The sequence below is a fragment of the Colletotrichum lupini genome, chromosome 10 (genome assembly GCF_023278565.1).
Source record: "Colletotrichum lupini chromosome 10, complete sequence".
NCBI classification, from domain to species: domain Eukaryota; kingdom Fungi; phylum Ascomycota; class Sordariomycetes; order Glomerellales; family Glomerellaceae; genus Colletotrichum; species Colletotrichum lupini.
In genome coordinates this window covers 2,637,230-2,650,951 of record NC_064673.1, presented here as the reverse complement: position 1 = coordinate 2,650,951, position 13,722 = coordinate 2,637,230, and the positions used below count along the sequence as shown (strand labels likewise).

Below are 13,722 nucleotides of genomic sequence, written 5' to 3'. Positions count from 1 at the left end.
TAGAAGGTAAATTATAAATAGAAATCCTTAAAGAGCTTATTAATCGAATTAATAAGCTAGTAAAAACTTAGTTAAATAAGGGGACTAACGAGCGGAAAGTTAAATATTTTTATACCGCAGTCTAGCGCGTTCTAAAAATAAAAATAACTTTATACTAAGTACCCGAAAACTATAAGACGCTCTACTCAAAGCTAAGATCTAGCTTTAATATTAAAGTAAGAATGCCGTACTAAACCTACCTCTAGGTATACGACGGCCCTTATTAATAATATTAAGTTAACCGAACGTATAATAAGAAAGGAAAAGAAGCTAGGTATAGTAATCGCTAGTAAGGAATCTTAAATTTATTAAATAAGTAGAGATTTAACTCGCGAGTAAGGTAACGGAAGAAGTAGTATTTTATTTATAAAAAAGATAAATATTAATTAAGTAACTACTCTAAGGAAGAGCGTACTAAATTATATAAATAATATAGAAAATCGAGGGTAGTAAATAGTAAAACTAGCCCTTATCGATTTAACTAATTCCTTATTATATATAAGGGCAGATCTAGGGGTACGGAACTTAGTAAAAGTAGCTAATTTAGTAACCTAAAGTACCCGCACCCTATAGGAGATTTAGAAAATAAGGAAGATCTTACCCCCTATATTAATAAATTAGATTATAACGAAGTCGACGATATTAACTACTTTTTCTTCGCCCCATTAGCCTTAAGAAGATATACGAAGCTAAACGAATAAAAGGTAATAGAAGCCCTTAATAAGTAGGCTTTTATTTACGGATAGTAAGAGAAGGTCCCTTAGATAACGGATATAAAAGTAAGTAAAAGGACGAATTTAATAGCGCAGAATTCTACTCTTTTAATATTTAAAAAGAAGAGATATAGTACTAAGTAATTCTAGGGGTAGCTAGAGGGGCCCTTTTTATATTACTTAAATTACTTAAATACTAAGCTTATATAGGCATTCTATACGAGTAAAAAGTACGGCCTAGATAATTTCTATAAGATTATCCTAGATACTAAGGTATCGTAATAGTTAATAAGAGGAAAAGGGTAATTCTAAGCGCTATAAAAAATCGCACTAATAACGCTTAATATATTAATAGCGGGTATTATAAGGATTAGCTTCGGCCTAGGTAAGGAAATCGTTACCCTAGGTACGGTAAAAATAAAAACGTATTTTAAAATAATAACTTTTTATATCTTACCCGTTAATACCCTATTTCTCTTATATCTAAAAGATATAAATTGACTAGGTATTATATTTAATAATATAAGGAATAGAATCTCTAGCCGTCAGCACTTTAAAATAGTTAAACGACGATGGGGGTACGTGTTTATAAGGCTTACTAATAATACGAAGTTAATTAATTACCTAACGGAAAGTGAGCTTAGATAACTATACCGGAGATTTAGCTACCTATTAGTTACGAGGCTATATAACTTCTTAAAGTATTTAGGTAATAATAATATTAAAATAGGGGCGCTAGAGTAGTTAACGAAAGTATGCTACTAATACTAAATAAATGCGCAGAGCCTACGCAGATTTAAATTTAAATTACGTAATAAGCTTAACTTTAATTAGGAGATCGTTATCGATATCTTCTACTTAAATAGTCGACCGGTCTTATATATAATTAATAAGGCTATATTATTCTAAGTAGGGCAATTCCTATGGGATCTATAAATAAAAATAGTATAAGTAGCTCTATAAAAAAGCTAGATCGATATATACTAAGGACCGCTAAACGGTATTAGAACCGACGCTAGTACTAGTTTTAAGTTAATAGAATTTAAAGAAAATGCGACGGCCTATAGTATATAGTTAAAAGTTATGCCCGTCGAAGCGTACTATAGTATTAGAAAAGTAGAAAGGGCGTATTAGTAATTAAAAAGAGCGTTTAAAATTATTAAAAAGGAAAATCCCGATTCTAATAACGACGAATACTTCTAAACGGTACTTAAATACTATAACGATATTATAGGGCCTAACGGGCTTATACTAACGCTTCTAGTATTTAGAGTATATTTAAGAACGACCTTAGCCTCGCTACCGTTACTAGACGTAAGCTAGCGAGCTTAAGTAATTAAAAAAGTAATACGGGCACTATGCGAGGTAAGTATAAGAAGGTAAGTTAATAAGGTAATTACTACGCACAATGGGCCTAACATAGGGGTTAATTTAAATATACCCTTGAATTTAAATATATAAGTATAGCGCGAAATTACTTAATAATAAGCTAGGCTATATAAATTAATTTCTGTTAACGAGCGTTTTTACGTAGTTGCGAAAGATCGTAACTAGCTACTCGAGGTATTAATTACGGTAATTAAACTATATTATATAGATCCTATCGAGGTAATTTTTAGCCTATAAAAAGAAAAAGAGCTAGGGGAAGCTATATAACCCGCGGCAGAGGCATAGGAAATTATCCTTAACAAAATCGTTATAGTAGTATTAATAAATAACGAAAAAAAGGAAATTGTTAAAAGGGCACTAATCTTACTAGCGAGACGTGGTAGGAGACTACGATAGTAACCACTAACGCGGTAATTTATTACTAACGACGAGGTAATTAATACTTTTTATATAATAAAAGTATCGGATTAGAAGTCTAATTCGACCGCGGTATATAGCCAACTGCGCAGGGGCTAATTAGGGGCCCTATTTACGATTATCGTAGCCAGCCTAACTTATAGTTAGAACCTCCTTTTTATACCTACGCAGATATTTAAATAGTTTAATTAATCTCTTCGTTAACTACGGTTCGAACTAACTACCCTATAATAAGGATACTAATACTAATTAGTAGTTAAATTCTATTATTGTAAATTAGTAAGGTATCTCGCTACGTAAAAAAGACGACTTCTTAATACCACACGGGATAGGAGATTTATACTAATTAACCTTACGGAAGTAAATAAAAAAGGAGGCGATTCTCGAATGCCGTACGGAATTAAGTAATCATAGCCCTTTACTATTTATAAGAAGTTAACGTTTATTACGTTAAACTATACTAATCGACAGAACTACTTAGGTAACTAGTATTTTACTATTATTTTAAGCAGCCTTTTTTACTAAATAACTTTCCCGCGGCCGGCCCGCGATTAAAAATTAACTAGCTAAATTAATAAAAAGAATTCCTTATATAACGACTATTTGCCTAATTAACTAGCGCAACGAACGGGCTTAATAATATAATATAAAAAAACATTACGTAATTTAGAAAAAGGATCTTTAAATATAGTAATCTTTTTAATAGGCGTAGTAGCCACTAATATAGGAGTTATAAAACTAAGAAATTTACGGTATATAAAAAGGTTTATTATTATAAAGATCTTATAAATCTAACCTTAAGGCCTGCGATTTAGATAGCCTCTTCGTAGCCCCCTTAGCTACCCCCCGGGTATTCTATAAGAATATAGTTAAGGGGACGGTTTAACGAGGGAGGAGGGGATTTGGAAATTATAATAGCCTCGAGCTATAAGTATTACGAGTATTAGAGGTTAGCTTAAGGAAAGAGACGGCTAGCTTAAAGAGAAGAAAAAAGTTATTAATCTAAGAGAGAGTAAACGACTTTTTATTAAAGTTTAAAAAGAAAAAAGAGAATTTTTTAAAAAGCCGTCGAGAGGCCCCTTTTTATACTACTAGCTCCTAGCGCGAGATTATTAATTTTAAGAAATTAACTAAGTAATAAAAAGAATTACTAACAAATAATAATTACTAAATTAATATAATTAGCTTACGAAAAAGACTACTTAAGAAACTATAAAATAGGGCACCGAGAGGCCGTAAGAGAAAGGATTTCTAAGGTATTTAACCCTAACTAATACGAGCGCAAATCGTAATAAGCATTTTTAATAACTACGCGACCTTATAAAAAAGAGGACTTAATTTTATTAACCGTACTTAACTACCCATACGGCTCTTTTATAAGCCGCCCGGCGTCTATTTTTAATTATTATTATAGAATACTACCCTAAAAGAAGTAGGTCGAGGAAGGAAGTAATTTAGAGATTATAAGGAGTACGAGGCTTACGAGGCTAGAAGTATCCGAAAATAGCGAAAATCGGTAACTAATAAAGATCCCGAGACTAATTACTTTGTCTTCTTATAGTAATATAAACGTTTACCGCTATTAATAAAAAAGGGACTATTAAAACCTACTTTTTTATATTAAATAAAAAGGGGGATCTTAGTAAGAACGATAGCTAGCGATTTAGAGGGCTAGTAGTAGTTACTAAAAATAATAAAAACGAGAGTAATAGTAAAATAGTAAGAGGAAGCGGGAATTACTTAGACCCCGACGAATTCGTTAGGTAGTAAAAGCACGGGTTTACTATAGCTAACGCGCGGATTAAATATATTCCCGTTAAGATTAAATATACTAGCGACCGCTAATACGGGCATAAGCTAGAGCACGACCCCTAGCGAGTTAGGGTAAAAAAAAAGAAGAAGAAACCCGATCCTAGACAGAATCCTAATCCCTTATAAATAGGTAAATATTAACCCGGACTATTAGGGAGCGTAGATATATAGAATTACGGATTAGCCTAATAGCGAGCAAATTAACGCAGCATTAATCTATTTAACTAAGGTTTATAAAAAAAAGGGGCTATAGGGGTAACCCCTATTCTATAAAATTGTAAACGACCTTAGCTATTAGCTAGATAAATAGTTCGTAAGCGCAAGCCTAGGAATTATAAAAGTAGTTAATAGATTCCTTTATAAGCAAGGGGTACTATTAGCGTAATTATAATCGTAAGAACTTTACGAAATCTTAGTAGCGACGATTGCGAAAAAGGAATTCGTAATATAGACCTAGGTATAAGTTAATAGGGCGTATAATCGCTTTAACGAATTTAAAAAAAAGGTAAACGACCTAGATTTCCTTCTTATAATTACTAACGGCAATCTATCGTTATAGAAGGATATATAGAGGTAAAATATAGTATTAGAAGTATAATAATTAACAATTCTACCTATTTCGATTTATAGCTCGTTGCCGCTATTAATACGAAATTCGGTACTAATCGGCTAGTAAAAAAGGAGGTAGACTACCCGAAATTATTAATAATACGTAGCGACGCAAGGATCGTATATAAATACCGAAAATATAATAGTAAATATAAGGTAATTTATAAATCTTAAAAAGATCTTCTTAAAAAAGAAATTATGCTCTAGGGGGAAATACGAGGTCTTATAAAAGACCCTAATAATATTCTATAACTATTATAAAAAAGTCGGGATTAGAGAATACTAGTACTATTTAGTAATTAATATTATACTTATAAGCAAGGCCTTTAATTATTATTACGAAGCGGTACGTAATCTCGATCGGAATAACTTTTTTAGTATTATTAACGCAATCCAAAGCCGCTTTAAGACCTATAATAAGAATTTAGAGCTCTTATTTAAGCTACGAGCAATTTTTTTTATATCTATAGCTAGGATAATAAAGGGTAAATCGTAAATAGAAATCCTCAAAGAGCTTATTAATCGAATTAATAAGCTAACGAAAACCTAGTTAAATAAGGGGACTAATAAGTAAAAAGTTAGATATTTTTATACCGTAGTCTAGCGCGTTCTAAAGGTAAAAATAACTCTATACTAAGTACCCGAAGACTACGAGACGCTTTACTCGAGGCTAAGATCTAGCTTTAATATTAAGGTAAGAATGCTGCGCTAAACCTACTTTTAAGTATACGACGGCCCTTACTAATAGTATTAAGTCGACTAAACGTATAATAAGAAAGGAAAGGAAGCTAGGTATAGTAATTATTAGTAGGGAATCCTAAATTCGTTAAATAAGTAGAGATTTAACTCGCGAGTAAGGTAATAGAAAAAGTAATATTTTATTTATAAAAAGGATAGATATTAGTTAAGTAACTACTCCGAGGAAGAGCGTACTAAATCGTACGAATAATATAAAAAATCGAGGGTAGTAAATAATAAAACTAGCCCTTATCGATTTAACTAATTCCTCGTTATATATAAGGGCAGATCCGGGGGCATAGAACCTAGCGAAAGTAGCTAATTTAGTAACTTAAAGTACCCGCACCCTATAAGAAATTTAAAAAATAAAAAAGATCTTACCCCCTATACTAACGAATTAAATTATAACGAAGTTAACGATATTAACTACTCTTTCTTTGCCCCGTTAGCCTCGGGAGGATATACGAGGCTAAACGAATAAAAAGTAGTAGAAGCCCTTAATAAGTAAGCTTTTATTTACGGATAATAAGGGAAGGTCCCTTAGATAATGGATACGGAGGTAGGCGAAAGGACGAATTTAATAGTATAGAATTCTACTCTTTTAATATTTAAAGAGAAGAGATATAGTACTAAGTAATTCTAAGGGTAGTTAGAGGGGCCCTTTTTATATTATTTAAATTACTTAAATACTAAGCTTATATAAATATTTTACGCGAGCAAAAGGTACGGCCTAGATAATTTCTATAAGATTATTTTAAATACTAGGGTATCGTAATAATTAATAAAAAGAAAAAGGTAATTCTAAGCGTTATAGAAAATCGCGCTAGTAACGCTTAATACGTTAATAGCGGGTATTACGAGGATTAGCTTCGGCCTAGGTAAGGAAATCGTTGCCCTAAGTATAATAAAAATAAAAACGCACTTTAGAATAATAACTTTCTATATCCTACCCGTTAATACCCTATTTCTCCTATATTTAAAAGATATAGATCGACTAAGTATTATATTTAATAATATAAAGAACAAAATCTCTAGCCATAAGCACTTCGAAATAGTTAAATAACGATAGGGGCACGCGTTTATAAAGCTCACTAATAACATAAAATCGATTAATTACTTAACGGAAAGTGAGCTTAGACGACTATACCAGAGATTTAGCTACCCGTTAGTCGCGAGGCTATATAACCTCCTAAAGCATTTAAGTAATAATAATATCGAAATAGGGGCACTAGAGTAGTTAATAAAAATATACTACTAATACTAAATAAATACGCAGAGCCTATATAAATTTAAATTTAAATTACGTAATAAGCTTAACTTTAATTAGGAAATCGTTATTAATATCTTCTACTTAAATAGTCGACCGGTCCTATATATAATTAACGAGGCTATATTATTCTAAGCAGGGCAATTCTTATAGGATTTATAAATAAAAATAGTATAAGTAGCTCTATAAAAAAGCTAGATTAATATATACTAAGGACCGCTAGACGGTATTAAAACTAACGCTAATACTAGTTTTAAGTTAACAAAATTTAAAAAAAATATAACGGCCTACGGTATATAGTTAAAAATCGTGCCCGTTAAAGCGCACTATAGTATTAAAAAGGTAAAAAGGGCGCACTAGTAGTTAAAAAGAGCGTTTAAAATTATTAAAAGAAAAATCCTAATTCTAACGATAACGAATGCCTCTAAACAGTACTTAAATATTATAACGATACTATAGGGCCTAACGGGCTTATACCGACGCTTTTAGTATTTAGAGTATATTTAAAAACGACCTTAGCCTTACTACCGTCGCTAGACGTAAGCTAGTAAGCTTAAGTAGTTAAAAAAGTAATGCGGGCACTGCGCGAGGTAAATATAAAAAAGTAAGTTAATAAGGTAATTACTACGCACAATAGGCCCGATATAGGGGTTAATTTAAATATACCCCTAAATTCGGATATATAAATATAGCGCGAAATTACTTAATAATAAGCTAGGTTATATAAATTAATTTTTATTAACGAGCGTTCTTACGTAGTTACGAGAGATTATAACTAGTTACTCGAAGTATTAATTACGGTAGTTAAACTATATTATATAGATCCTATCGAGGTGATTTCTAGCTTATAAGAAGAAGAAGAGCTAGGGGAAGCTATATAACCCGTAGCAGAGGCATAAGAAATTATCCTTAACAAAATCGTCGTAGTAGTATTAATAGACGACGAGGAAGAGGAAATTACTAAAAGGGCACTAATCCTACCGGCAAGACGTCGCGGGAGACTACGATAGTAAGCACTAACGTAGTAATTTATCACTAGCAACGAGGTAATTAACACCTTTTATATAGTAAAAAAAAAAGCCGATTTTAAGCTAGTAGTTAAACTACGTAAGGAAGGCGTAATTATAACTACTAAAAAGCCGTATAAGGGATTAGATTTTATTAAAATAAATACTCTACGCGATCGAGGGGTCTATCGATTTATCCTCTATAATCTAAAAAAGTATATAAACCTCCGTATATTTAAATTATAAATAGTTTATAAAATTAAAAGAAAAGGAATACCCTAACCGTACGAGAAGTCTAAATACGTAATTTAGGGGTACGGCGATATTAAAAAGGCGACGCTACTTATATAATCGCCTACTATATAGCGCTATAGCTAATAATTAATAATAGTACTAATAGTATCGTTACGAAAAAAGGGATATAAGATTTAGAGCCGTAATATTACCTAGGCATATACCTAATCAGCTACAGGGCTCATAAAAAAAATCCTAGCCTATTTACTAAAGGAAATAGCTAGTAAGTACTTAGAAAGTACGATTATTAAAGTACTTAAGCTACTATATAGGCTCGCAAAATCGGGTACCCATTAGTAGGCTACCTACCACGATTTTTATATTAATTAACTATTAATAGTCACCTTTACGTACGACCCGTGCCTACTAGTTACGGAGTACGAAGGTAACTAATTTAGGATTATTAAAATATAAACCGACGATATATTAGGCCTATTTAATATTAACTTTATAAAGAAGGAGGATAAGGAGCTCTAAAAAGCGGGCTTCGTAATAAAGCTAAAAGAGGTCCTTATAATAAATACCCCCCTAGTATTTAATAGTAAGATTCTTATAATTAAAGGGGAAACCGTCGTCTTTTAATAAAAGGGGTAGGGCGAGAAGATTAACCTCGTCGACCTAAACGTAACCGATATTAAAAAGCAATATAAGGCTAAGCTTATATAAGGGGTATATATTACGAATATTTATTAGCCCGAGGTAACTTTTAACTACGCTAGGGTAGCGTAGGCTATAGATCTAACTAAACGAGACGTTAAGGTACTTAATAAGCGGCTTAAGTAATAATAAACGAATCTTAATCGAGGTCTCGTTTACTACCTAATTAACTTTACGACTAGCAAGCTCTACGTCTTCGTTAATAGGTTATTTATAAACAATAACGACCTTACTTCGCAATTAGGGTATATTATTATCCTAGTTAACGAGAGTATAAGTAAGAGCGAATTCACTATATATAGTAATATAATCTACTACTCGTTAACTAAAAATAAATAGGTAACGAGAAGTATATTAGCGTTAGAGGTCTATAGTATAGTTAACGGCGTTAACCTCTCCTACGCGATTTCAATAACGCTAAAGAAAATTACTAATTAAATTAGCCTTTTACTTATTCTAACGGTTATTTATACCGATTCCTACTTACTATACGAATACCTTATTAAATTAAGAACGACGAACGAAAAGAGGCTTATAATCGATATTATAGCCCTTAGGTAATTATATAAAAAGCGTAAGATACTCGAGATCTATTAAATTAATAATAAAGACAACCTCGCAAACGCTTTTATAAAAGTAGTACTAAACAAAGGATTAGAGTAATTCGTGGGTAATAGAAAAGTTACCGTACGAATAGAGGGATAGATTATATAAAAAGAATAGAAAAAAGGGGGAAAAGGAGACGACTTAGTAAACGGGCCCGAGGTCGAATTATACCTCTAACCGCAGCGGTTAAATTAATAAAAAAAAGAGAAAGTTAGTATTAGATTAGAAATTTAATTCGACCGCGGTATATAGCCGACTGCGCAGGGGCTAATTAGGGGCCCTATTTACGATTATCGTAGCTAGCCTAACCTATAGTTAAAACCTCCTTTTTATACCTACGTAAATATTTAGATAGTTTAATTAATCTCTTTATTAACTACGGTTCGAACTAACTACCCTATAATAAGGATACTAACAAAAAGAGAAAGCCGATTTCGAGTTAGTAGTTAAACTATATAAAGAAGGCGTAATTATAATTACTAAAAAGCTATATAAGGGATTAGATCTTATTAAAGTAAATACTTTATGCGATCGAGGGGTCTATTGATTTATCCTCTATGATTTAGAAAAGTATATAAACCTCTATATATTTAAATTATAAATGGTCCGTGAAATTAAAAGAAAAAGAATACCCTAACCGTACGAGAAGTCTAAATACGTAATTTAGGGGTACGGTAACGTTAAAAAAGCGACGCTGCTTATATAATCGCCTACTATATAGCGCTATAGCTAATAATTAATAATAGCACTAATAGTATCGCTGCGGAAGAAGGGATACGAGATTTGGAGCTGTAATATTACCTAGGCATATACCTAATCGGCCACAGGGCTTATAAGGAAAATCCTGGCCTATCTACTGAAGGAAATGGCTAGTAAGTACTTAGAAGGTACGATTATTAAAGTGCTTAAGCTACTATATAGGCTCGTAGAATCGGGTACTTATTAGTAGGCTACTTACTACGATTTTTATATTAATTAATTATTAATAGTTACCTCTACGTACGACCCGTGCCTACTAGTTGCGGAGTACGAAGGCGACTAATTTAGGATTATTAAAATATAGACTAATAATATATTAGGCCTATTTAATATTAACTTTATAAAGAAAGAGGATAAGGAGCTTTAAAAAGCGGGCTTTATAGCGAAGCTAAAAGAGGTCCTTATAATAAACACCCCCCTAGTATTTAATAATAGGATTTTTATAATTAAAGGGGAAACCGTCGTTTTTTAATAAAAGGGGTAGGGCGAGAAAATTAACCTCGTCGACCCGAACGTAACTAATATTAAGAAGCGGTATAAGGCTAAGCTTATATAAGGGGTATATATTACGAGTATTTATTAGCCCGAGGTAACTTTTAATTACGCTAGGGTAGCGTAGGCTATAGATTTAATTAAATAAAACGTCGAGGTATTTAATAAGCGGCTTAAGTAGTAATAAACAAATCTTAATTAAGGTCTCGTTTATTACCTAATTAACCTTACGATTAGTAAGCTTTACGTCTTCGTTAATAGGTTATTTACGAATAATAACGACCTTATTTCGTAATTAAGGTATATTATTATCCTAGCTAATAAGAATATAGGTAAGAGCGAATTTACTATATATAGTAATATAATTTACTACTCGTTAACTAAAAATAAGTAAGTAACGAGAAGTATACTAGCGTTAGAGGTTTATAATATAGTTAATAGCGTTAACCTCTCTTATATAATTTTAATAACGCTAAAGAAGATTACCGATCGAATTAGCCTTTTACTTATTCTAACGGTTATTTATACCGATTCTTACTTATTATATAAATACCTCGTTAAATTAAAAACGATAAAAAAAAAGAGGCTTATAATTAATATTATAGCCCTTAAGTAATCGTACGAAAGGCGCGAGATATTTAAGATCCGTTGGATTAATAATAAAAATAACCTCGCAGACGCTTTTATAAAAGTAGTACTAAATAAGGGATTAGAGTAATTTATAAGTAGTAGAAAAGTTATTATACGAATAGAGGGATAGGTTATATAAAAAGAATAAAGAAAAGGGGGAAAAGGAGACGACTTAGTAAACGGGCCTAAGGTCGAATTATACCTCTAACCGTAGCGGTTAAATTAATAAAAAAAAGAGAAAGTTAGTATCGGATTAGAAGTTTAATTCGACCGCGGCATATAGCTAACTACATAGGGGCCAATTAGGGGCCCTATTTACGATTATCGTAGCTAGCCTAACCTATAGTTAGAACCTCCTTTTTACACCTACGCAGATATTTAAATAGTTCAATTAATCTCTTCGTTAACTACAGTTCGAACTAACTACCCTGTAATAGGGATACTAACAGATAGTGTTAGCATGCATGCGTGCTTGAGATCTCTCGAGAGGGGCAAGACATACCCATCCGACTTCCATTGCGGCCAACCAGATGCTCGGCCTAATCTTCTGAACAATTAAAGTACTTGGAATTTGCATCACAGCATAGGCGCAGGTGTAAACCATTTGAGCATACGTATACTCATTGGCAAACATCTTGAGGTCCTCCTGCATTCCTGAGACGTAGGCGTTTGCGAGGTTTCCCTGGTCGAGATACTTCATGAAGAAACCTAAGCATCCTATGGTCAAGATTGACCAATCCAACTTGCGAAGCAATACCCGCTCCTCATGACTCTTCAGGTGCGTATCCGTGTCCCAGATGAAAGAGCGAAATGACCGCGAGGGCGTATTTGAAGGCTGAGGCGATGATTCTGCCATCGTGGACGTTTGGAAATAACGCCTTGAGTAAAGTCGAAGTTGAAGGTTGAAGATCAAAATCAACAGCCGCAGAACTCAGCAGGACGCAACTGCCTTTAGTATATGCTCCTCACCCTCCACTGATGTGCCAACTGAATGATATCTCTGCACGCAAATATGCAGACATGCACTGATAGCACGGAATGGCCACTAATAATGATCAACACGGACATGCAAGCCAAAAGTAGAAAAGTCCAAGTGCCGCGGCTCGGGCGACAGATTGATGCTCCCGTCTCATTGAGAACATCTTGCAGAGCAAACCGGCGTCGTACTGGAGCCATCGGGGTCATTCGGACGAGTTGGGCCAATAGTAGTTGAGATGGGATCGCGGGGGATGATAAGGCGACAGAGGCAGGGGGTGATGACGAGCTCAGCCAACCACCCGGACGCTTTCCGGGGAATAAGAATCTCGGAGGGTTTCTACCGCCGGAATTAAAACAGAGAAGCATAAATATGCTGGGCTGATTGAGTGGTTCTTCACGCGGTCTTCTATTCCTGCACGTCAGGAAGACTTCATGGTTATGTTGAGGCCGGGCGGAGGACATAGCTGAATCTGAAAGTTCAATCTACTAATGAAGATGGCCAAGAGACATTTGTGCTCGACTACGTTGATTCTTCGCCGGTTTGGAAATAATTCCTGATTTCACCCTCAAATGGCACAGGTTAGTGAGTGTCTATTGCACGGTGAAGAGAACAACAGAAATTTAATAGAAACCTACTGTGGACTCTGTTCGTTGCGAAAGCTATGGCTACCTATTGAGGGTGAACAATGGTTTACCTAACGTGCTAACCTCCCATCATCGGTGGAGTAGGTAGATCCCCTCTTTTTAGACACCAAGTGGATGGTCGATGTTAGTATCCCTATTACAGGGTAGTTAGTTCGAACCGTAGTTAACGAAGAGATTAATTAAACTATATAAATATCTACGTAATAAGTATAAAAAAGAGGTTCTAACCGTAGGTTAGGCTAGCTATAATAATTATAAATAGGGCCCTTAATTAGCCCCTACGTAGTTAGCTATATACCGTAATCGAATTAAACTTTTAATCCGATATTAACTTTCTCTTTTTTTTATTAATTTAACTACTATAGTTAGAGGTATAATTCGACCTCGGGCCCGTTTATTAAGTCGTCTCTTTTTTCCCCTTTTTTCTACTCTTTTTATATAACCTATCCTTTTATTTATATAATAACTTTTTTACTACTTATAAATTACTTTAATCCCTAATTTAATATTACTTTTATAAAAGCGTTTACGAAGTTATTTTTATTATTAATCTAACGGATCTTAAGTATCTCGCGCCTTTTATACGATTACTTAAAAGCTATAATATTAATTATAAACCTCTTTTCCTTCGTCGTTCTTAATTTAACGAGGTATTTATATAGTAAGTAGG

The 13,722-nt window shown here is 33.3% G+C and overlaps 3 protein-coding genes across 3 annotated transcripts; 2 read left to right on the top strand and 1 right to left on the bottom strand.

Moving 5' to 3' along the window:
- Positions 1-1,094: 1,094 nt before the first annotated feature.
- CLUP02_17951 (uncharacterized protein) lies at positions 1,095-1,253 on the top strand (the record flags this gene model as incomplete). The annotated part of the gene is made up of 1 exon (XM_049296855.1): positions 1,095-1,253. A coding segment is annotated over one exon (159 nt), but the record flags the coding sequence as incomplete, so codon positions are not given.
- A 5,299-nt stretch (positions 1,254-6,552) lies between these two features.
- On the top strand, positions 6,553-6,780 carry CLUP02_17950 (uncharacterized protein; the record flags this gene model as incomplete). Its single annotated transcript, XM_049296854.1, has 1 exon — positions 6,553-6,780. A coding segment is annotated over one exon (228 nt), but the record flags the coding sequence as incomplete, so codon positions are not given.
- A 5,068-nt stretch (positions 6,781-11,848) lies between these two features.
- CLUP02_17949 (pantothenate transporter liz1) lies at positions 11,849-12,285 on the bottom strand (the record flags this gene model as incomplete). Its single annotated transcript, XM_049296853.1, has 2 exons — positions 11,849-11,857; positions 11,932-12,285. The coding sequence occupies 2 exons, from the start codon at positions 12,283-12,285 to the stop codon at positions 11,849-11,851; spliced, it is 363 nt and encodes a 120-aa protein (XP_049138077.1).
- Positions 12,286-13,722: the final 1,437 nt, after the last annotated feature.